The sequence below is a fragment of the Oncorhynchus mykiss genome, chromosome 1, assembly GCF_013265735.2.
Source record: "Oncorhynchus mykiss isolate Arlee chromosome 1, USDA_OmykA_1.1, whole genome shotgun sequence".
NCBI lineage: Eukaryota > Metazoa > Chordata > Actinopteri > Salmoniformes > Salmonidae > Oncorhynchus > Oncorhynchus mykiss.
This window is the reverse complement of record NC_048565.1, coordinates 68932261-68958258: the sequence shown is the minus strand read 5'-3', so window position 1 is coordinate 68958258 and position 25998 is coordinate 68932261. Positions and strand designations below refer to the sequence as shown.

The following is a 25998-nucleotide window of genomic DNA, read 5'->3' as shown; positions in this document are numbered from 1 at the left end:
CAGCATCCTCTGGCTTTATAATTTATTATTGGCACTGGGGGAAGCAGGCACACTTCTCCCTTACCCGCTCCTCCCTCTTCAACTTTCCTCCTCCCTCTCCTCCGCCACAACAAGATCTCACAGAGCGGAGGGATGTGATGCAATGCTCAGATTTTATACGTAGTCTGTCTTTTTCTGTGTGTATTGTGGATAGAAACACAAACCAGCTTGCACAGCATGTGTTCATTGATTGGTTTCCATTGTTCTGTTGATCGATAGGTCTCCATTGTTCTGTTAATCGATAGGTCTCCATTGTTCTGTTAATCGATAGGTCTCCATTGTCTCTGTTGTTCGATAGGTCTCCATTGTTCTGTTGATCGATAGGTCTCCATTGTTCTGTTGATCAATAGGTCTCCAATGTTCTGTTGACCGCTAGGTCTCCATTGTTCCGCTGTTTGATAGGTCTCCATTGTTCTGTTGATCGATAGGTCTCCATTGTTCTGTTGATCGATAGGTGTCCATTGTTCTGTTGATCGATAGGTGTCCATTGTTCTGTTGATCGATAAGTCTCCATTGTTCTGTTGATCGATAGGTCTCCATTGTTCTGTTGATCGATAGGTGTCCATTGTTCTGTTGATTGATAGGTCTCCATTTTTCTGTTGATCGATAGGTCTCCATTGTTCTGTTGATCGATAGGTGTCCATTGTTCTGTTGATTGATAGGTCTCCATTTTTCTGTTGATCGATAGGTCTCCATTGTTCTGTTGATCGATAGGTGTCCATTGTTCTGTTGATTGATAGGTGTCCATTGTTCTGTTGATTGATAGGTCTCCATTTTTCTGTTGATCGATAGGTCTCCATTGTTCTGTTGATCGATAGGTGTCCATTGTTCTGTTGATTGATAGGTCTCCATTTTTCTGTTGATCGATAAGTCTCCATTGTTCTGTTGATCGATAGGTGTCCATTGTTCTGTTGATTGATAGGTCTCCATTTTTCTGTTGATCGATAGGTCTCCATTGTTCTGTTGATCGATAGGTGTCCATTGTTCTGTTGATTGATAGGTCTCCATTGTTCTGTTGATCGATAGGTGTCCATTGTTCTGTTGATCGATAGGTCTCCATTGTTCTGTTGATCGATAGGTCTCCATTGTTCTGTTGATCGATAGGTCTCATTTGTCTCTGATGTTCGAATGCTGCAAAATCAGTGGTTGCTTGAGGAAATGTAATAGCTTTTGGAAATTCCTTGTATGTTAGGATCGTATGATTAATCACTGAGTATTTTCCTGTTCAAATCTGTGGCTTGCTCAGATCCCCATACTTTCCTAAAAGCTATTTATCATTTAGTAGTGAACTAGATTGTTTTATCTTAATTATGGTTGTGTTAAATGGTTCCAGCTATAGATGGTATTTACACAGTATTGTATAAGTGTATGTAGACAGTATATTTGCTTTTACAAAATGAATTATTTGAGTACTGATGGCCATATTGTCTTACTTCCTATTTGGAGTTATCTTAAATCCTTAGCATACCCTGAATACTTAGCAATAAGCGTTGACCACAGCAACTTACTAGGACAGTTATTCACAATGCTAGTTTTATTTGGATCCTGTTAAGGAAAAAGCAGATGTCCTGTATTTCCTGTCTGTGCTCTGCTTTCCTCTAGGCTGGCTTGGTTCCCCGTGACACCCCAGAGCAGCTGATCATTTCCCTTGAGCCTGAGGCAGCCTCCATCTACTGCCGCAAGCTCCGCCTCCACCAGATGATTGACATTGGCACCAAGACCACCCAGAATGGTTTCAGCCCCAATGAGAACGTGGGGGCAGGGATGACCCAGGGTAAATCCCACCCTGCGACCCCACAGGCCAATAACAATATGAGCATCACATTGAACATCCCAATCATGTACCATAATAACATTTTGCATCCCCATGTGCCGATTTCATACAGTATGTGCCTCTCAAATTAATATTGAACTATAGATTGGTTATTGGTTGACAAGCATGCTTATCATTCCAAAAGTGTTTCAATCTGTTGAGTTCAGTCTGGATCACTGGTTGGCAGGGGAGAACCATCTTTCCACTGAAGTCAGGTCACAGATTACTACAGTGATATTGTAGTTTTTTTTTATTGTGGCATTGTAAGTTTATGCTAACCGTCAAACAACCAGTGCCTTTAATTAATCGTAAACATACATTTCCTTTCAACGGAAAACATGTATGTGACAATATCCTCAGCCCTAACATCACTTTTATTGTCATATTCAGACACTAAAAATGCATGGGCAAATTTCTAATAGTCACACTCCCTGTCTATTTGCCTTTGCTTCTTTTTCCTAAAATTCCATTGAATACTATGGGAAATTTGGCCTATGTACTTTGTATTTCAATTACTTTTTGTATTCAGGATTTAACATGGCAAATATACTGATATCTGATTGTACAGAAGGTCATTAAAACAGTAAATAATGCCACCTTAGAACTGGTCCATATTATCCAATGACATCCAATCTAATTTGACAGCATGCGAATCAGCAATAGCAAATGACTCCCTCAAGCCTTTCCTCTCTCTCACTCATCACTCTTTTTTGTTTCGGGAAAGAGTTTTTTTGTTCTCCACAGATGATCTAAACCAGAGATTTAGAAGCTTGGTGACCTTCAGTCCTATCTCTCTACGCTATTGACTGGGGATATGACTGAATGCCACTCACAGTAGCATTCACTTGCATGCATGGCAATTATTCATCTCCCCTTTCTTTTAGTTCAACAGCTCATCGGCAGGGAGAATGTGTATTACACCTATGTTGGTTCAATTGACATCACAGGGGCACGTGCCCCCTCAGATTTTTCCTGTTTAAAAATGAACAATATTATTTTCTTCTTTTTTCTGTCTTTCTCTGTAATACTACTAGCCACCTAGCAATTTTATTAAGTTGTCTTTAGCCTGGATACATTCCCAGTCTCTCAACCTCATAACTACTACATTTCAGGCTATCCATCGAGTCTTAGCTGGCATGCACACAAAAAAAAGGAAGCAATTACGAAACGTACTGAATAAGACTCCCAATCCTTTCAATCCTTTACCCAGATTTTAGCAGAGATGCAGAGAAAAAAATAACCACCTGTCCTTTAAAAAAGAAAAATAACCTCCAGTCAGGAGGATACAGACAGCTACATTTTTGGGGTTCATGACGCCCCTGATTGAATCCATTCTTCCAGTTGTCTGTGACCCTGGTGAGAGGCTGACATTTATCCAAGGTGTCAATTCAAAACTATATGCTCCAGTCCTTGAATGCCAAGTATTTTATGACAAACATATCATTTCTACCATCTGTCTAACATATTCCCTGAATGTGATTCACTTGTTATAGTAGTACTGCAGCTTTCGTTTGAATTCAATAGGATTCACCCACACATTCAGTAGAGGAAACTCTGTAAGACAACAGTGTACATGGTATACTGTCTTTTAATAAGAACTGAGATGAGAGATGATTTACTGTACTGTATAGACAATTATTGTTGATTCTGAATACTCAGTGCAACAATAAGAAAACAGTATTCGCTCTTTAGCTGGGCACTTGTTGCCTTGTGGTTCTTGGATGAAGATCATTGCATTGATGGAATGGTCACTGCCTCCATCATGGTTTACAACGCTCTAACCGCATGCTGTAACACAGCTGAAGGCTATTGGTGTCTCTTTGGAGCAGATGGGTTCCTATGTTTTTCCTTTATAGACTCTGTAATGGATGTTGTATGTTTCCTGTATATCTCTACATTCCTGTAAAATGCTTAGTTTGTTGTCCAAAATGGTGCTCAATGTGTCCCAAGGCCACATACAGGATTTCAGAACTAGTGAGGTCAATGTAGCGCCATCCAACGGATATATCTTTTACTAATAATAATTATGGAATATTAAGTTGGTTTGAAATAAACCCTGTGATGAATAGTCAGATTGTGTGTAGGCCTAGCGCCTTGCCTCCAGTAGCAATGCAGAGGTCAGAGAGAGGTCGGAAAAAAAGAAGAGGGTGCAAGTCAATATCCCCAAGTCTAATGCTGGGGTTTCCAACAGAATGTTACAACTCTTTTTGTGTTGGAAGAGAAGTGTACTCTCTGTCCAGCTGCTGCTGTTTCCTCCTTACATGAACTTTCCCATAATGGCTGCCCCTCTACTCGAGCAGCTTCCACCATCGCTAACTCACAGCGTTCCTGGAAGTTTATTTCTTCATTTTGTTGTCTGTGTTTTGACATGTTGATGGAACAGGTAATGGTGCCATAGATCGACCCCACTCTCACGCCTTCCGGAGAGCTAATAGGAGTAGAAAATTCCTCCTTCCTCTTTGTGTTTCCCCTCTGTTGGAGGAAATGTCCTTCTGACGTCTTGATCGCTGTGGTCATGCTACTACTACTGTCTCTTCGTGTTTTCAGCCAGTGATTACAAGGTCCGTATGTGATTAATCCCATCATTAGCCCATAAGTACTGATCATAAGAGCATTCTCCAGTTTTGAACATTGAATGTAAAATGTCCTTGTTCTTTCATCCCTTTGCAACTAACACATTTTTTCCCTGTGTAGGAATACTATTTCATCAGCGACACACTGATAAAGCACAGTTTCAATATGAGTACTTGAATTGAAACACTAGAAACTGTCAACCCAGAATCTCTGAGATGGGTACCTGCGGTGAAGCCATAGTCTAGAGTTCTATCGCTGACTTCACATCTAGACATCATGTAACCCTCTCATCCTGTTGCTTGACTTACATTGTATGACCCACACAGCTTCACCAAAGCGCTTTCACCCTTCTCACACTCGGTCATTCTCTCTCTGTCAATAACCAGCCAAGGAGCCTGTCCGGAGCAAACGGCAGAGCCGCACCTTTTTGGTGGAAAATGTCATAGGGGAGCTTTGGTCGGAGCTGGAAGAAGGTAGAGTCTCTTTCTCTCTTTTGCGCTTCGGTTTCTCTCTCCCTCCTTCCTCTCTCTACATTATTTGCTCTTGCTGTTTCTTATACTGCTGATCATGCATTGTGCTGGTTATTCACTAACCTAAAAAACAACGACATGCTTATTGAGTGGGGGGGGGGGATCTTCTCTACTTAATGTCTTTCTAATTTTTGCTTATAACCTCATGCTTTTACGGTCTAATCGGTTACTTTTCTCTACTAATCAAATGCTTCCTGTAGGTTTGGCTGGATGTTGACATGTCAGGGATCATATGGTTGTTTACATCAGTGGTTCCCAACCAGGGGTACTTGGACACCTGGGGGTACTTGGCCTATCCACAGGGGGTACTTGAAAAGACTTATGAGACCATATGTTTACTGGTAAAATGCACATGAAGGGGTACTTCAGGGGTACTCCAGGCAGAGCAAAATTCAGTTGGTGCTACAGTAAGCAAAACATTTTGGGAATCACTGGTTTAAATGACCACATAGTGATTACTGACCACTGTGACAATGTGGGCATGGTGCTAATATAAGTTATTCACTGTATGAAAGGACTGTAATCCAGTATAGCAATTGGTTTGTCCTCTATCTCCCTCCTCCATGCCCCTGATACAGTATAGTAGCTACACTGTATCTAGGTCGCTAGTACCCACTTGGGATTTTAGGGCTTGACAGTATCATGACTACTCGTGTTCAACATCCTCTGAGTGTGTCCCAAAAACAGAAGCTGCTTTTAGAGGAAAATGTTAGAAGTCATGCTTCAGAGGCGCTATTGGCTACCGCTATAGTCTTCTGCCCCTTGTCCTCCAATGACATTTCTCTCGCTCCGTGTCGCCAGGTGACACCTATGTGGTGGTTGACTGTGGTGGCGGAACGGTTGACCTCACGGTCCATCAGATACAGCTCCCCGAGGGACATCTCAAGGAGCTCTATAAGGCCTCAGGTACAGAAACTGCTCAATGCTCATATAGCAGCTCTTGCTGTATGCATGTTACACTGAGATGGATCAAGGCAGTGTCCTCAACACAACAACAATCACATTATTCTGGCTGTTATATTGCATTGTGGGGTGGATGCTTGGACCCCTAGACTAAAAAATACTTTCATAGCAGAAGTGTAGCGGTAGGCTTAATCAGGGTCCATGCAACCAACTTTATGAGTTCTATGGACTCTTGAGTCATTTGAGCTGTTATTGACCGACACTCATTTTCGCCTTCTCAGGCGGTCCTTATGGCTCCATTGGTATTGACTATGAGTTTGAGAAGCTCCTGTGTAAGATCTTCGGGCCCGACTTCATCGACCAGTTTAAGATTAAGCGGCCGGCTGCCTGGGTGGATCTGATGATCGCGTTTGAGTCCAGGAAACGGGCGGCGGCCCCGGACAGGACCAACCCCCTGAACATCAACCTGCCCTTCTCCTTCATCGACTACTACAAGAAGTTCAGAGGTCACAGTGTGGAACACGCCCTGCGCAAGAGCAAGTGAGTGTGTGTGTGATTAGGGAGAAGGGTTAGAGGACTGGTACAGGATACCGCGCACACCGAAAGTCTAGAGCTCAATCAACTCCCTATTGAGTGAATACCCTATTACCCAAGCATGTGTCTAAATGATATGTCCTAGCTGTCAGATGTAATATACACTGAGGGTACAAAAAATAGGAACACCTGCTCTTTCCATGACATAGACTGATGTCATGTGCTAAATCCACTTCAACAGCCGGAAGCAGGTGAAAAAGGTAACTCAAATAACCATATTCAACCAAGCTAATTTCCAATTTATTTGATTACAGAGGTAGCAAAACTGTACTTCAAATCTTTTGATACTCCCCCACTTAACATACTACTTGACCAGTTGGGCCCAAGCTTGCTGTACAACATTAAAAGCCATTCAGTCTGTCTGCAAACAGGCTCTCAAAGTGCTTGATAGGAAGCCCAATAGCCATCATCACTGTTATATCCTCAGAAAGCATGAGCTCCTGAGTTGGGAAAATCTTGTGGAATACACCTACGCATGTCTCGTATTCAAGATCCTAAAATGGCCTGACTCTCCCTCCACTTAGTACTTTTGTTAAACAGAAAACCCAAACCCATGGCAGCAGATCCACAAGGTCTGCCATGAGAGGTGACTGAATAGTTCCGTTAAGGAAGAGCACCTTTAGTCAATCTGCTTTCTCTGTGAGAGCTTCCCATGTCGGGAACACACTTCCATCAGACACACAACTGCACCACCAATCGCACCTTCATAAAAAACTTGAAGACATGGCTAAAGGCCAATCAGAGTTGTGAACATAATCCCTAACTGTGTATTGCCGCTTTCCATGTCTGTATTGCCGCTTTCCATATTGCCGCTTTCCATGTCTGTAGCTTGTGAGGTGTGGAAACACTGTTGCTTTTATGCATTTTGTTTTGTTGCTTTTCGTGTTAGAGGAACCTATCTGTGTGCTACGTGTTGCTTGTTCTATGTTGCTCTGCATGTGCTCACTGCTCATTGTTTGTCTGTATTGTAATTGTTTTTAATAACCTGCCCAGGGATTGCGGTGGAAAACTAGCCGGTTGGATACACCAGTACTTTTACAGAAACGTTTATTAATTTGCACTGTCCCTGTAAAAATAAACTCAAAAATAAACTCAGTGTAGATAAAGGGGAGGAGACAAGTTAAAGAATGATTTTTAAGCTCATTCTTAGGAAGAAACTCACTATTAGGAAGTGATGCTTTGTACACTCAGTGCATGTTTACTTGGTGTATGTATCCATGTGAATACACACAAGCTTCCTCTGCACAGATTTCATTTTCATCACAGAAACATTTAATGACCAACTTGCGACATATTACAATATATTTTCCATTATATACCAGGGAATTCAGAATTCACCACCTTTCCCCCTCCACTACCTCAGTCAGCTCATTAACAGACAGCAGGGTTCTCTATACTCAGCCAGACTAGAGAGTGATATCAGAGTGATACAGGGTCTTTATGTAAGCAAGCTTTATTTGAATGTTATTCAGTCATTTTTTATGAATTCAGTGCACAATACTGCACCAAACATTAATTTGGGTAAAACAACTACTGTCCATACTACAGTGTGTAGGCATGAAGAAAGCATTTCAGACTTGTGTCTTGGCTGAAATAATTTGAACTGAATGAACCTGAGTGAGAATACTTAGTCAGCTACTTACACTAGTCTAGTGTATTGTACGTACACTAGACTAGTATCTCACTTTGATACCAACCTGTAGTCTGGGTGTTAACAGTCATGTCTTGCATGCGTACAGATTTTCATCTCTTATTAAAATCATGGGACCCTTAAAGACATTCAGATTCCCGAAACCTGAGCCTCCAGTGGTCCTGTGGGCCCTCTGACTCAGTCATAACTGTAAATAATTTGGTCTGTCTCACTCTGCTGGAGAAGCCTTTGTGTGAAAGAGTGTGTGTATGTGTGCACTGGCAAGCACACACACTCACAAACACCTGGTAGAAAACTCAAACGATACCAGATGGATTCTATACACTCCTATAAGATATGTTAATTGGGTTCTTGAGTGGCGCAGCCGTCTAAGGCACTGCATCTCAGTGCGAGAGGTGTCACTACAGACCCCGGTTCGATTCCAGGCTGTATCACAACCAGCCGTGATTGGGAGTCCCATAGGGCGGTGCACAATTGGCCCAGCGTCATCCAGGTTAGGGTTTGGCTGGGGTAGGCTGTCGTAAATAAGAATTTGTTCTTATCTGACTTGCCTAGTTAAATAAAGTTTAAATAAAATGTTACAACAAGAGCAGAGTGAGGGGAAGGAGTATACAGTACATATATTTAAAAAAAACACTCGTCTCATGAAAGAAACTCACGTGAGCTGCTGTATTGAGGCAGACACCACTTATCCATTGTTCTCCTACAGACAAATGTAACCCACCAGCTCAATTTGGGTCTTATTTAACATAAATAAATAGTGTTTTTTTACACTGGATAAAAGAAGATACTCAGAGCCACCACATGGTATATCATACACTGCATTTGAGGAACAATGGGAAAGTAATTCTGCTTTGAAAGTTGATAAAGCTGCAACCCCACCTTTGAGAAAATGGCCCTTGAATGTTTTCCTACTTGGGAGTTAAAGTATGCTTTAACTTCCAATTAAAACGACTTTCTGACTAAATTAGAAACATATAATAGCTGACTCTTTCCCATATACATGGATGAACTGTTGTTTGGCCTGTTGTGTCAAGTCATTCCGGTTCACACTGACGGTGCACAGAAAGTAGTCCAACACAACTTTTTCCCACTGAAATTCAGGGCAGCAATGTTGTTGAGAGCAGTAGCAACACTTTTGCAGTTCTCCTTGGCTAACATATCTTTCATAAAAGCCTCAGTAGCAAGGACACATATGTTCAAATGTCTCTCCTGTGAAGTAGGGACATGTGACATATGCCCAGCTTCCTGAAACGGGTCACCAATGAATTCCATAGAGAGCTCACTGTGTTAAATCTCCATATAGATAATATACCAAGCACAAGGGGTAAAACGTAGTGGAAGACACAGTGATTTCCCTATATCCATTCAGGGGACTGTAAAAAAGGTTTTGTTTCCTAAAGACATCAGGTCACATACTGTACTGACAGAGAAGGAAGACTGGTTCATGGTGCATTGTATCAGTGCTTTTACAGTTGCCTACCAATCTACTGGTAATCAGAGCAGGGTCAATAATGGCATGCTTATCTCTCCTCTCTTGTCTCTGCAGTGTGGATTTTGTGAAGTGGTCCTCCCAGGGCATGCTGAGAATGAACCCTGATGCCATGAATGCCCTCTTCAAGCCCACAATAGACCACATCATTCAGCACCTCAGTGAGTAGCAGCTCTTACTAATACAAACCCCATTTTTGTTAAACACTGAGGGACTACATATACAGTGGTGGCCAAAAGTTTTGAGAATTACACAAATATGAATTTTCAAAGTCTGCTGCCTCCGTTTGTATGATGGCAATTTGTATATACTCCAGAATGTTATGAAGAGTGATCAGATGAATTGCAATTAATTGCAAAGTCCCTCTTTGCCATGCAAATGAACTGAATCCCCAAAAAACATTTCCACTGCATTTCAGCCCTTCTACAAAAGGACCAGCTGACATCATGTCAGTGATTCTCTCGTTAACACAGATATGAGTGTTGACGAGGACAAGGCTGGAGATCACTCTGTCGTGCTGATTGAGTTCGAATAACAGACTGGAAGCTTCAAAAGGAGGGTGGTGCTTAGAATCATTGTTTTTCCTCTGCCAACCATGGTTACCTGCAAGGAAACATGTGCCGTTATCATTGCTTTGCACAAAAAGGGCTTCACAGGCAAGGATATTGCTGCCAATAAGATTGCACCTAAATCAACAATTTATCGGATCATCAAGAACTTCAAGGAGAGCGGTTCAATTGTTGTGACAAAGGCTTCAGGGCGCCCAAGAAAGTCCAGAAAGCGCCAGAACCGTCTCCTAAAGTTGATTTAGCTGCGGGATCGGGGCACCACCAGTACAGAGCTTGCTCAGGAATGGCAGCAGGCAGGTGTGAGTGCATCTGCACGCACGTTGAGGCAAAGACTTTTGGAGGATGGCCTGGTGTCAAGAAGGGCAGCAAAGAAGCCACTTCTCTCCAGGAAAAACATTGGGGACAGACTGATATTCTGCAAAAGGTACAGGGATTGGACTGCTGAGGACTGGAGTAAAGTAATTTTCTCTGATGAATCCCCTTTCTGATTGTTTTGGGCATCCGGAAAAAAGCTTGTCAGGAGAAGACAAGGTGAGCGCTACCATCAGTCCTGTGTCATGCCAACAGTAAAGCATCCTGAGACCATTCATGTGTGGGGTTGCTTCTCAGCCAAGGGAGTGGGGCTCACTCACAATTTTGCCTAAGAACAAAGCCATGAATAAAGAATGGTACCAACACATCCTCTGAGAGCAACTTCTTCCAAACATCCAGGAACAATTTGGTGACAAACAGTGCCTTTTCCAGCATGATGGAGCACCTTGCCATAAGGCAAAAGTGACAACTAAATGGCTCGGGGAACAAAACATCACAATATTTTGGGTCCATGGCCAGGAAACTCGCCAGACATTAATCCCATTGAGAACTTGTGGTCAATCCTCAAGAGGCGGGTGGGTAAACAACACCCCACAAATTCTGACAAACTCCAAGCATTGATTATGCAAGAATGGGCTGCCATCAGTCAGGATGTGGCCCAGAAGTTAATTGACAGCATGCCAGGGCGGATTGCAGAGGTCTTGAAAAAGCAGGGTCAACACTGCAAATAGTGACTCTTTGCATCAACCTCATGTAATTGCCAATAAAAGCCTTTGACACTTATGAAATGCTTGTAATTATACTTCAGTATTCCATAGTAACATCTGACAAAAATATCTAAAGACCCTGAAGCAGCAAACTTTGTGGAAATTAATATTTGTGTCATTCTCAAAACTTTTGGCCACGACTGTACTGTAGTGTCTGAGAGATGTAGCCTGTGATGATTATACAGTAGGAAGCTGTCAATGTGTTTGCCTGCAAGGGTTGAAACCTGAAAGGCAAATCAGCGTGAGTGAAAGGGTGTCAGTCATCCATTTTTATGAGCTGAGGTTTCTGAACTTACAATCAAAATGGCTGAGGTTCCCAATGTTTCCTTGTAACTCGCAAATCTAAGGTTTAGAAATACTGCAGCCTATCTAATGCTAATCTAATCTATTGGTCCTGCTGCTGTCTTGAAAAAGAGACATATCTCAACTGACCTAGATGAATAAAGCATGATTATGTTTTCAGTTTGGATCATCTCCATACAGCATGTGAGCTTCCCACCCAGGCTTAATTGAAAGCATGCCCATCCCATTCCAAGCTCAAAGGAGTTGAGATCCCGAAGAGTCATTTGGGGAGTGCACACTGTACCCCTAAGTGTTCCTCTCACTGTACATTGAGCAGTCTTCCCAGTACCCCCACCTAGAATAAACCAACCTACCTCAATAATGTATGCAGTGGTTTTGGACAGAGAGTAAGAAGTGGGTCACATTACTTAATTCCTAGAGTAAACAACTTGTTTGTTGAAGAGGTTTTTAATGGAGTTACTAATGGCATAACACATCTGCTAATGCCTGCAGAAAATTGACATGTTACTTCACATACTGTAGAGTAGAACTCCTGTTGAATAATAACTCTTCCTTTCAGCTGACCTCTTTGATAAGCCGGAGGTGTGTGACATCAAGTTCCTGTTCCTGGTGGGCGGCTTCGCTGAGTCGCCGCTGCTGCAGCAGGCGGTGCAGAACATGCTGCATGGCCGCAGTCGCATCATCATCCCCCACGACGTGGGCCTCACCATCCTCAAGGGGGCCGTCCTCTTTGGCCTGGACCCCAGCGTCATCAAGGTGCGCCGCTCGCCCCTCACCTACGGCGTGGGCGTCCTCAACCGCTACGTAGAGGGCAAGCACCCACCTGACAAGATGCTGGTGAAGGACGGCACGCGCTGGTGCACCGATGTCTTCGACACCTTCATTGTGTGCGACCAGTCCGTGGCCCTGGGCGAGACGGTGAAGCGCAGCTACACGCCTGCCAAGCCCAGCCAGCAGGTCATCATCATCCACATCTACTGCTCGGAGAAGGAGGGCGTGGGCTTCATTAGCGAGCCGGGCGTGAGGAAGTGCGGCACGCTGCGGTTGGATGTGACTGGTACGGAAACCAGCGCTGCACGCCGTGAGATCCAGACGCACTTGCAGTTCGGGGACACGGAGATCCGGGCCATGGCGGTGGACGTGGCCACCTCGCGTACTGTCAAGGCTAGCATCGATTTCCTCGCTCAGTAAATAGGGTGACAGAACCAGAGGGTCAAAATGTCATAGGAAGTGAAATCTCCAGCAGCACAGCACACAATGAACCAGAGGACAGTGGCTAGAATTCTGTAGCAGTATATTGATCTTTAGGCCTGTTCAAATTCCCTGTAGCATGATAAGTGCTAGTTTGTTTCTGCTTTAGCTAACTCCTTGGTCAGAAACAAACAAGCTCTCAGGTTTTCTACCATCTGTGTATGTACTGTGTCTAGTCTTAAATGCAGGCTATATTGATGTGCTCTGCTCTAGAGATTTACACAGACTTGCAGATATTGCTACTGATACATGCAGCCTTGTTTCAGGGTTCATTGTGTGTTATCTGTAGTTGTGTGCTGTAGCTGTTTTAGGTCATGGTAGATGGATACTGTAGTGGATACTGTAGTACTCCTCTTACAGCGACAACATCATGCTATGACACAATGCTGCACAAACCTCAGTGTCCTCTTCAACCCTGGCTCATGGGGCCGTCTTTTCATAACTCCTATGATTATTAAGACATTTAAAACCAAACCCCTGGGGCTTCCATGAACATGCAGTTATATACACTAGCATTCAGATACTTAACCTACTCATCAGACCAGAGTTGTGAGTCATGGTTGGAGACCACCTGAGATTACGAGGGAAGGCAGTGGTTCTCCAACAAAAACAATCCATTTGATCCGTTTTCAACAGTAAAACGTTACAGCAGGGGTGTCAAACTCATTCCACGGAGGGCCGAGTGTGTGCAGGTTTTTGGTTTTTCCTTTCAATTAAGACCTAGATAACCCGGTGAGGGGAGTTCCTTACTAACTAGTGACCTTGATTAATCCATCAAGTACAAGGGTGGAGCGAAATCCCGCAGACACTCGTCCCTCCGTGGAATAAGTTTGACACGTGCTTAACAGGGTAGCTTTCGAATCTGTATTTATCTCTACCGTCTCCTGTGGGTCGGCCCAAGATGTCATAAAAAGGAGTTCTATTACCATACGAAAACAAACTTGGTGCATTAGCTTTAAAAATGTTTGGTCAAATTTAGTCAGACAGTCTCCTATCCTGTCAACAATATATGTTTAATGGTTTATTGTGTACTGCGAACAAATCTGTGTTGGAAATATAGAGAGACTAACAGCCATCTGTTTAGACACCAGGCTAAAGACATTAATTTCTCACAAACAACGTAAAAATCCACCTCACTGGTTAATATGTTGCGCTGATCCACAGCCAAATATATATCCTTGAATGTGAAAAGTGGCAGAGTTGACAATGCTGCTAGCTGAACCTGCAAACTGATTTGAATATAACCATTGCCATGTGCTTTGTGCTTTGTTGTTGCCTTCATTTGTTATGCTTATGATTCAACGGAGGACAAAAAGCCACTTAATTTCCTTTTTGAATATTTCATATTCCGGAGATTTCTGTACAATTGCAGGCCCTTAAAAAGGAAAGATTACATTGAAAATATGTTTATTCCTGTAAATACAGTATTTAAATATTGTACAGATTTTTTGCGTTATTATTTTAGCAGCTTTAGAACAGAGAGTGTGTGCTTTCACGCAGACACCTTATTTCATTATTCTCACCAGCCATGCATGGCATGTGTCAAGGCAGAATTTGAATGGCATATTCATCAACAATGAGTGAAAGTGAACGTTGCCTGTGTGTTGCTCTGCGATTGAAAAAAGAAACTTGAATACCTTTGCCCTTAAAACATGAGTGGTTATTGTTATGGAACATGTAGTTTCTTTGGGTTGGGAAAACCCTTTTTAATTTTTTAATTTTATTAAATGTTTTTATTGATATTGGTAAGACAGGTACACATGGACAAGAAACAAGTGACAAAACCAAACAGGACAAAGATTTCCCCTCCCACAGAACTTCCCTAACCCATAGTATGATTAGTGGTTCACAGTAGCAGTCTACAGTCATGCGCTGATGAAAGAGCAATTACGTTTCTTTCACTACCGATGTAGGATCTTAATTTGATCCCTCTTTTGTTGATGAGAATTTTCCTGCACAGCAGGAAGTGCAAATTTGTAGTATATTCAAAGTTTCAGACTCGATTTGCCCTAATTTAAAATGTATCATACCCTACAAAAAATGTCCATTAATTATAAACCACATAGTAATTTACATTTCCTGTTGCTGCTGGATTATTTGACAAATTGACTCAAATTAAGATCCTACATCTGCAGCCTCATGCATACGTGCTACAGATATTTCCATGTGGGTAAATCATTTTGTTTGCTGTGCAACTGTCAATTTGTATTTAGTTTAGATTACATTTTTTAAATGGGTTTGGTTTATGAAAAACCTGCATTCTGGTTTATGAAAAACCTGTATTCTACATTCAAATGATCGATAGTAAATCTTTGTTGGCTCTTTCTAATGACAGTAATTGCCAATTCAAAACTATCCTTCAACCACCCTGCAAATAATATAAAGTGACAGTTCCAAATCTCTGCCCTTCTCTCCCAAACAATAGTAATACAAGAGCAATAACACCTTGCAATTACAAGGTGTTGTTCCTTACCACGATTTAACACAACCGTCAAACATTTTTGTGTTGTGCTTCCATTTTAAATTTGCTTCAAGGCTGCAGCTACTGGAAGCTGCTGTTGAAAGCATTATCCCCTAAATCAAGTATCGATGGAAGGAAACAGCTAAATAAAAACAACTTGATATTTAAAGATTGTGAAAATCTATAACCTTGTTCAATGAAAAATAAAGATACAATTAATAGCTTTGCAAGTTATAGCGCAGACAATGCAGGATAACCTTATTTGAAGGTTTATGGTCTTTCTTCAGTGTTCCTCTATGAGAACCCTACACTAAGGGGTTTAAAACTCATTTAAATGAGATCTTCACGGAAAACTCTGAATTTAGGTTGGTCTCCCGTTGATTTGTTGATGTGAAAAAGTGCACAAGCTTTGATCTATGATGCTGCCTATGGCACTCTCCTGCAATGCACGTTTTGCATGAGTAACTCTTTACGAATGGTGAGAAAACATCATTTCTAACAACACTTTTTTAGGTTTGAGGTTTAGGTGTGGTGATAATGTTACACCACCATGTGTGGAGAAAAGTGTGGCCTTTTCAAATCCAGATGCAATGACAAATGAACCATTAACTGTGAAGGCAACATTTGTACATGTCCCAATCACTCATCTCACCCACTGTTATCAGAGCAAATCTGTTCAATCTATGGAAAGCCCTGCAGTGCTTTCTCCATCCTAATAACTAATATCATATTAATCTATATGTCATGTTAATCTAGCTGCACCTTCCCCATCTCCACCATTATATGGAGGTCAATGTATGACTACTAAGTTGAAGGAAATAAAAATACATCATTTTGTTTCTTTCATGTATTTCTACTTTGATAAATACCATGTATTTTGTGCAGCCGCCAGTATATTGTAATGCACAAGATGCACAAGATGCTGTATGTAGTTGCTTTACTGTGTACTCAAAGCTATGTCAGAATTGTATGTTTAGCTAAAGTTTGCATTGTATGTAGTTTATAATGCAGAAGAAGATGACAACTGGCACGCTAAAGAGAGTAAATATGTTGAATTCTATGGTAATTTATGAATCTGGAGTTGAATGGGTGGATAGGCAATTAAGGAGCATAATTGTAGCTAGCTTCTGCATACCAAAATAGAAAGTGCTTAACTCTTAATCTAGATTTTACAATATTACAGGACATACACGTTCACTGCTACTTGATTCTGTGCTTGTTGTAGAACAAGTGACTTCACTATTCTGCCAAATTTGACATTCTTACTTAATGTTTCACAAATCACACATTTTTCAGTTTCTCTTTGGGTTGACGCACATGTGATTTTTCTACTGTTGAGTTACAAGTCTCCTGCTCTTACCATTTTAACTCAAATGTGTTGTATCCACAGCCAAACTGTCATCCAATAAAATGTAGGTGTATTTCAAAGAATATCTGACGACCTGTTGTTATTAGCTTCTGGTGTCATGACAGCCCGAGGGCATGCTGGTTTTATGACATACAGTACATGATGCACATCAAAAACACATATGACAACCCTTCACACATAAATAACAGGACGAAAGGCAGAAAACAGACTATATAAAGCTTTTACATATTGCCAGTGCAGTGTCTGTAACCAGTCAAATGTGTTTTATCACTAATATTGGAAACAGCTACAATGTATTCTGCAATAAATCAATAGTTTGGAAATCCAATTCAAGCTCATTTTATTTGTCTATGTATTCTCTTCAGTGTTAGGAATATTTGATGAGGAAAGTCCAACACAGCTGCAGATCTTTAAATGGGTGTGGCCAATTTGGATCTGTGCCCTCGGGAGCCAAAAACGAGAATATCTGAAAAGCAACACTGCTCTCCAGTGGATATTTTTAGAAACTACAGTACCTGAGACGCGTAATAGCATTGAAATTATGGAATATCTTGTACTGTGTGTAGTGATACCCTGCTTCACCAACTGTACCTGTTTTTGAGACAGTTCCAACTCAGTGGTCTATATCTCCATGATAATAAGAGCTCTAAATTATTTCAAATGTTGGTGCTCATCTGTTTCTGATCTCTCCACCCAGTCCAGAAGAGTTTATAGGGAGAAAGAACAGTAGATCAAGATTAAGCTCCAGCTGTTTTTGTTGAAATCCAAGACTAATTGACGTGCACTGTGTCAAGTTGTGACGTTATGGAGACATGGCTCCATATTGTCCTCTGGCTGCCAGTGTCTATTAGACCTAATGGCTTTGGAGTGCCTTATGTAGTACTCCTGTAGTACAACGATGATTGGTACAATTTGTCCCGGGTTTGATAACAGAAGTTGTGAAATAAGCTCTGGCTTCAAACCAGCCTCACTGTGCTATTCTCTACTTGTACTGCTGTGCCATTATTCAATTCACATGTACATAGTTTTGGATTATACTGTAAGTCCTATGCTAAATTGTAGTTAGCCTCAAGCACCCTTGCTAATGATCCAACAAGCTGAATATGAAACTAAACACAGGCACTTCTTATTCAATCACCGTGTGCATTTAGGAGCGAGTGTGTTATTCTAACAGGAGTGTTAGTGGAGAGGCTCTCAACCCCACACAGGGCAAGGATGTTTTTAGTTGGTGGATGTGTGAGAGGGGGATGGGGAGGGTGTGGGCGCTAGATAGGTGCGCTGGTTGCCCCCAAAATGGCTGGAAAGTAGGGCAGTTGCTACGGCAATTTCAAGGGGTAAATCTCTCGAAGTAGGCCCTTCAGTTGCTGGTGTGATCCCTCCCACACACTCTCACATACTCTTACACACTCATATTCTCTGTCAGAGAAGCAGTGAGGTTTGGTGCTGTGTGTGCTCGTCTACCAATAACATAATGCAGAGGAAAAGTGGGAGCTCGATACGTTTTCTTTCCTCTGTCAGATTTCCTAGCCATTATTTGATTTCATTAATATTTGTTTGGTTAGCAGACACACTTATCTATGAGATGAGTGTCACTGAATGTTGATGAGGGGTCTGTTTGGGTAACCTCCCTCCCTTCCCGCACACACCACACACACACACACACACACACACACACACACACACACACACACACACACACACACACACACACACTAACAAACTGTGTACATGAGAGGAATGGAGCTGTCTAGACTGTGAGGCCCATCCAGACTGTAATATATTCCAGCTCCAATTACAGTAACAGAATCCAGTGTTAGAAAGACCCGAGACAGATGTATTGGTCTGGAAGGCAAACAACATGACTGCATGTTTACAGTTTTTTTGTGTGAGTTTTATATGACTAACTGTTAGATATTCTAGTAGGGGGTTTACATGACTAACTGTTAGATATTCTAGTAGAGGGTTAATATCAACAACCGAGATATTCTAGTAGGGGATTTATATGACTAACTGTTAGATATTCTAGTAGGGGGATAATATCAACAACTGTTAGATATTCTAGTAGGGGTTTATATGACTAACTGTTAGATATTCTGGTAGGGGGTTTATATGACTAACTGTTAGATATTCTAGTAGGGGGATAATATCAACAACTGTTAAATATTCTAGTAGGGGGTTTATATGACTACCTGTTAGATATTCTAGTAGGGGGATAATATCAACAACTGTTAGATATTCTAGTAGGGGTTTATATGACTAGCTGTTAGATATTCTAGTAGGGTTTATATCAACAACTGTTAGATATTCTAGTAGTGGTTTATATGACAAACTGTTAGATATTCTAGTAGGGTTTATATCAACAACTGTTAGATATTCTAGTAGTGGTTTATATGACTAGCTGTTAGATATTCTAGTAGGGGGATAATATCAACAACTGTTAGATATTCTAGTAGGGGGTTTATATGACTAACAGTTAGATATTCTGGTAGGGGGTTTATATGACTAACTGTTAGATATTCTAGTAGGGGGTTATTTGACAAACTGTTAGATATTCTAGTAGGGGGTTTATATGACTAACTGTTAGATATTCTAGTAGGGGGTTATTTGACAAACTGTTAGTCATATAAACCCCCTACTAGAATATCTAACTGTTAGATATTCTAGTAGGGGGTTTATATCAAAAACTGTTAGATATTCTAGTAGGGGGTTCATATCAAAAACTGTTAGATATTCTAGTAGGGGTTTATATGACTAACAGTTAGATATTCTAGTGGGGGTTTATATGACAAACTGTTAGATATTCTAGTAGGGGGCTTTAAGACTAACTGTTAGATATTCTAGTAGGGGGTTTATATGACTAACTGTTAGATATTCTAGTAGGGGTTATATGACTAACTGTTAGATATTATAGTAGGGTTTATTTCAATAACTGTTAGATATTCTAGTAGGGGGTTTATATCAACAACTGTTAGATATTCTAGTAGGGGGTTATATGACTAACAGTTAGATATTCTAGTGGGGGGTTATATGACAAACTGTTAGATATTCTAGTAAGGGGTTTTAAGACTAACTGTTAGATATTCTAGTAGGGGGTTTATATGACTAACTGTTAGATATTCTAGTAGGGGTTATATGACTAACTGTTAAATATTCTAGTAGGGGTTTATATGACAAAGTGTTAGATATTCTAGTAGGGGGCTTTAAGACTAACTGTTAGATATTCTAGTAGGGGGTTTTAAGACTAACTGTTAGATATTCTAGTAGGGGGTTTATATGACTAACAGTTAGATATTCTAGTAGGGGGTTTATATGACTAACTGTTAGATATTCTAGTAGGGGGTTTTAAGACTAACTGTTAGATATTCTAGTAGGGGGTTTATATGACTAACAGTTAGATATTCTAGTAGGGGTTTATATGACAAACTGTTAGATATTCTAGTAGGGTTTATATCAACAACTGTTAGATATTCTAGTAGGGGTTTATATGACTAGCTGTTAGATATTCTAGTAGGGGGTTTATATGACTAACTGTTAGATATTCTAGTAGGGGGTTATTTGACAAACTGTTAGATATTGTAGTAGGGGTTTATATGACAAACTGTTAGATATTCTAGTAGGGGGTTATATGACAAACTGTTAGATATTCTAGTAGGGGGTTTTAAGACTAACTGTTAGATATTCTAGTAGGGGGTTTATATGACTAACTGTTAGATATTCTAGTAGGGGTTTATATGACAAACTGTTAGATATTCTAGTAGGGGGTTTTAAGACTAACTGTTAGATATACTAGTAGGGGGCTTTAAGACTAACTGTTAGATATTCTAGTAGGGGGTTTATATGACTAACTGTTAGATATTCTAGTAGGGGGCTTTAAGACTAACTGTTAGATATTCTAGTAGGGGGCTTTAAGACTAACTGTTAGATATTCTAGTAGGGGGTTTATATGACTAACTGTTAGATATTCTAGTAGGGGTTTATATGACTAACTGTTAGATATTCTAGTAGGGGGCTTTAAGACTAACTGTTAGATATTGTAGTAGGGGTTTATATCAACAACTGTTAGATATTCTAGTAGGGTTTATATCAACAACTGTTAGATATTCTAGTAGTGGTTTATATGACTAGCTGTTAGATATTCTAGTAGTGGTTTATATGACTAACTGTTAGATATTCTAGTAGTGGTTTATATGACTTACTGTTAGATATTCTAGTAGGGGTTTATATCAACAACTGTTAGATATTCTAGTAGTGGTTTATATGACTAGCTGTTAGATATTCTAGTAGTGGTTTATATGACTAACAGTTAGATATTCTAGTAGGGGGTTTATATGACTAACTGTTAGATATTCTAGTAGTGGTTTATATGACTAGCTGTTAGATATTCTAGTAGGGGGATAATATCAACAACTGTTAGATATTCTAGTAGGGTTTATATCAACAACTGTTAGATATTCTAGTAGGGGTTTATATGACTAACTGTTAGATATTCTAGTAGGGGGATAATATCAACAACTGTTAGATATTCTAGTAGTGGTTTATATGACTAACTGTTAGATATTCTAGTAGGGGGATAATATCAACAACTGTTAGATATTCTAGTAGTGGTTTATATGACTAACTGTTAGATATTCTAGTAGGGGGATAATATCAACAACTGTTAGATATTCTAGTAGGGTTTATATCAACAACTGTTAGATATTCTAGTAGTGGTTTATATGACTAACTGTTAGATATTCTAGTAGGGGGATAATATCAACAACTGTTAGATATTCTAGTAGGGTTTATATCAACAACTGTTAGATATTCTAGTAGTGGTTTATATGACTAACTGTTAGATATTCTAGTAGGGGGCTTTAAGACTAACTGTTAGATATTCTAGTAGGGGGTTTATATGACTAACTGTTAGATATTCTAGTAGGGGGCTTTAAGACTAACTGTTAGATATTCTAGTTGGGGGCTTTAAGACTAACTGTTAGATATTCTAGTAGGGGTTTATATGACTAACTGTTAGATATTCTAGTAGGGGGCTTTAAGACTAACTGTTAGATATTCTAGTAGGGTTTATATCAACAACTGTTAGATATTCTAGTAGGGTTTATATCAACAACTGTTAGATATTCTAGTAGTGGTTTATATGACTAGCTGTTAGATATTCTAGTAGGGGGATAATATCAACAACTGAGATATTCTAGTAGGGGGTTTATATGACTAACAGTTAGATATTCTTGTAGGGGGTTTATATGACTAACTGTTAGATATTCTAGTAGGGGGTTATTTGACAAACTGTTAGATATTGCAGTAGGGGTTTATATCAACAACTGTTAGATATTCTAGTAGGGGATTTATATGACTAACTGTTAGATATTCTAGTAGGGGGTTATTTGACAAACTGTTAGATATTCTAGTAGGGGGTTTATATGACAAACTGTTAGATATTCTAGTAGGGGGCTTTAAGACTAACTGTTAGATATTGTAGTAGGGGTTTATATCAACAACTGTTAGATATTCTAGTAGGGTTTATATCAACAACTGTTAGATATTCTAGTAGTGGTTTATATGACTAGCTGTTAGATATTCTAGTAGTGGTTTATATGACTAACTGTTAGATATTCTAGTAGTGGTTTATATGACTTACTGTTAGATATTCTAGTAGGGGTTTATATCAACAACTGTTAGATATTCTAGTAGTGGTTTATATGACTAGCTGTTAGATATTCTAGTAGTGGTTTATATGACTAACAGTTAGATATTCTAGTAGGGGGTTTATATGACTAACTGTTAGATATTCTTGTAGTGGTTTATATGACTAGCTGTTAGATATTCTAGTAGGGGGATAATATCAACAACTGTTAGATATTCTAGTAGTGGTTTATATCAACAACTGTTAGATATTCTAGTAGGGGTTTATATGACTAACTGTTAGATATTCTAGTAGGGGGATAATATCAACAACTGTTAGATATTCTAGTAGTGGTTTATATGACTAACTGTTAGATATTCTAGTAGGGGGATAATATCAACAACTGTTAGATATTCTAGTAGTGGTTTATATGACTAACTGTTAGATATTCTAGTAGGGGGATAATATCAACAACTGTTAGATATTCTAGTAGGGTTTATATCAACAACTGTTAGATATTCTAGTAGTGGTTTATATGACTAACTGTTAGATATTCTAGTAGGGGGCTTTAAGACTAACTGTTAGATATTCTAGTAGGGGGTTTATATGACTAACTGTTAGATATTCTAGTAGGGGGCTTTAAGACTAACTGTTAGATATTCTAGTTGGGGGCTTTAAGACTAACTGTTAGATATTCTAGTAGGGGTTTATATGACTAACTGTTAGATATTCTAGTAGGGGGCTTTAAGACTAACTGTTAGATATTCTAGTAGGGTTTATATCAACAACTGTTAGATATTCTAGTAGGGTTTATATCAACAACTGTTAGATATTCTAGTAGTGGTTTATATGACTAGCTGTTAGATATTCTAGTAGGGGGATAATATCAACAACTGAGATATTCTAGTAGGGGGTTTATATGACTAACAGTTAGATATTCTGGTAGGGGGTTTATATGACTAACTGTTAGATATTCTAGTAGGGGGTTATTTGACAAACTGTTAGATATTGCAGTAGGGGTTTATATCAACAACTGTTAGATATTCTAGTAGGGGATTTATATGACTAACTGTTAGATATTCTAGTAGGGGGTTATTTGACAAACTGTTAGATATTCTAGTAGGGGGTTTATATGACAAACTGTTAGATATTCTAGTAGGGGGTTTTAAGACTAACTGTTAAATATTCTAGTAGGGGGTTTATATGACTAACTGTTAGATATTCTAGTAGGGGTTTATATGACAAACTGTTAGATATTATAGTAGGGGGCTTTAAGACTAACTGTTAGATATTCTAGTAGGGGTTTATATCAACAACTGTTAGATATTCTAGTAGGGGATTTATATGACTAACTGTTAGATATTCTAGTAGGGGGTTTATATGACTTACTGTTAGATATTCTAGTAGGGGGTTTATATGACTTACTGTTAGATATTCTAGTAGGGGGTTTATATGACTTACTGTTAGATATTCTAGTAGGGGGTTTATATGACTAACTGTTAGATATTCTAGTAGGGGGTTTATATGACTTACTGTTAGATATTCTAGTAGGGGTTTATATGACTAGCTGTTAGATATTCTAGTAGGGGGATAATATCAACAACTGTTAGATATTCTAGTAGGGTTTATATCAACAACTGTTAGATATTCTAGTAGTGGTTTATATGACTAGCTGTTAGATATTCTAGTAGGGGGATAATATCAACAACTGTTAGATATTCTAGTAGGGTTTATATCAACAACTGTTAGATATTCTAGTAGGGGGTTATTTGACAAACTGTTAGATATTGTAGTAGGGGTTTATATCAACAACTGTTAGATATTCTAGTAGGGGATTTATATGACTAACTGTTAGATATTCTAGTAGGGGATTTATATGACTAACTGTTAGATATTCTAGTAGGGGTTTATATCAACAACTGTTAGATATTCTAGTAGGGGATTTATATGACTAACTGTTAGATATTCTAGTAGGGGGTTTATATGACTTACTGTTAGATATTCTAGTAGGGGGTTCATATCAAAAACTGTTAGATATTCTAGTAGGGGTTTATATGACTAACAGTTAGATATTCTAGTGGGGGTTTATATGACAAACTGTTAGATATTCTAGTAGGGGGTTTATATGACTAACTGTTAGATATTCTAGTAGGGGGCTTTAAGACTAACTGTTAGATATTCTAGTAGGGGGTTTATATGACTAACTGTTAGATATTCTAATAGGGTTTATATCAACAACTGTTAGATATTCTAGTAGGGGGTTATATGACTAACTGTTAGATATTCTAGTAGGGGTTTATATGACTAACAGTTAGATATTCTAGTAGGGGTTTATATGACAAACTGTTAGATATTCTAGTAGGGGGTTATATTTTTATTTTTATTTTTTTATTTCACCTTTATTTAACCAGGTAGGCTAGTTGAGAACAAGTTCTCATTTGCAACTGCGACCTGGCCAAGATAAAGCATAGCAGTATGAGCAGACAACACAGAGTTACACATGGAGTAAACAATTAACAAGTCAATAACACAGTAGAAAACAAAGGGGGAGTCTATATACAATGTGTGCAAAAGGCATGAGGTTGGCGAATAATTACAATTTTGCAGATTAACACTGGAGTGATAAATGATCAGATGGTCATGTACAGGTAGAGATATTGGTGTGCAAAAGAGCAGAAAAGTAAATAAATAAAAACAGTATGGGGATGAGGTAAGTGAAAATGGGTGGGCTATTTACCAATAGACTATGTACAGCTGCAGCGATCGGTTAGCTGCTCAGATAGCTGATGTTTGAAGTTGGTGAGGGAGATAAAAGTCTCCAACTTCAGCGATTTTTGCAATTCGTTCCAGTCACAGGCAGCGGAGTACTGGAACGAAAGGCGGCCAAATGAGGTGTTGGCTTTAGGGATGATCAGTGAGATACACCTGCTGGAGCGCGTGCTACGGGTGGGTGTTGCCATCGTGACCAGTGAGCTGAGATAAGGCGGAGCTTTACCTAGCATGGACTTGTAGATGACCTGGAGCCAGTGGGTCTGGCGACGAATATGTAGCGAGGGCCAGCCGACTAGAGCATACAAGTCGCAGTGGTGGGTGGTATAAGGTGCTTTAGTGACAAAACGGATGGCACTGTGATAGACTGCATCCAGTTTGCTGAGTAGAGTGTTGGAAGCCATTTTGTAGATGACATCGCCGAAGTCGAGGATCGGTAGGATAGTCAGTTTTACTAGGGTAAGCTTGGCGGCGTGAGTGAAGGAGGCTTTGTTGCGGAATAGAAAGCCGACTCTTGATTTGATTTTCGATTGGAGATGTTTGATATGAGTCTGGAAGGAGAGTTTGCAGTCTAGCCAGACACCTAGGTACTTATAGATGTCCACATATTCTAGGTCGGAACCATCCAGGGTGGTGATGCTAGGCGGGCATGCGGGTGCAGGCAGCGATCGGTTGAAAAGCATGCATTTGGTTTTACTAGCGTTTAAGAGCAGTCGGAGGCCACGGAAGGAGTGTTGTATGGCATTGAAGCTTGTTTGGAGGTTAGATAGCACAGTGTCCAATGACGGGCCGAAAGTATATAGAATGGTGTCGTCTGCGTAGAGGTGGATCAGGGAATCGCCCGCAGCAAGAGCAACATCATTGATGTATACAGAGAAAAGAGTCGGCCCGAGAATTGAACCCTGTGGCACCCCCATAGAGACTGCCAGAGGACCGGACAGCATGCCCTCCGATTTGACACACTGAACTCTGTCTGCAAAG

At 39.9% G+C, this 25998-nt stretch overlaps 1 protein-coding gene across 2 annotated transcripts in view; it reads left to right on the top strand.

Annotated features, from left to right (window-relative positions):
• Positions 1-16687, top strand: part of LOC110528078 (heat shock 70 kDa protein 12A) — a 47836-nt gene extending 31149 nt beyond the window's left edge. Inside the window, exons 7-12 of one of the 2 annotated variants that reach the window (XM_036983876.1) lie at positions 1642-1813; positions 4813-4899; positions 5758-5862; positions 6141-6399; positions 9654-9757; positions 12107-16687. In XM_036983876.1, coding sequence (XP_036839771.1) covers positions 1642-1813; positions 4813-4899; positions 5758-5862; positions 6141-6399; positions 9654-9757; positions 12107-12738 — 1359 coding nt within the window. In that variant the 3' untranslated portion in view covers positions 12739-16687. The remainder of the gene's footprint in view (positions 1-1641; positions 1814-4812; positions 4900-5757; positions 5863-6140; positions 6400-9653; positions 9758-12106) is intronic. The other variant, XM_036983878.1, reaches the window with a different exon arrangement.
• The last annotated feature ends 9311 nt before the right edge of the window (positions 16688-25998 follow it).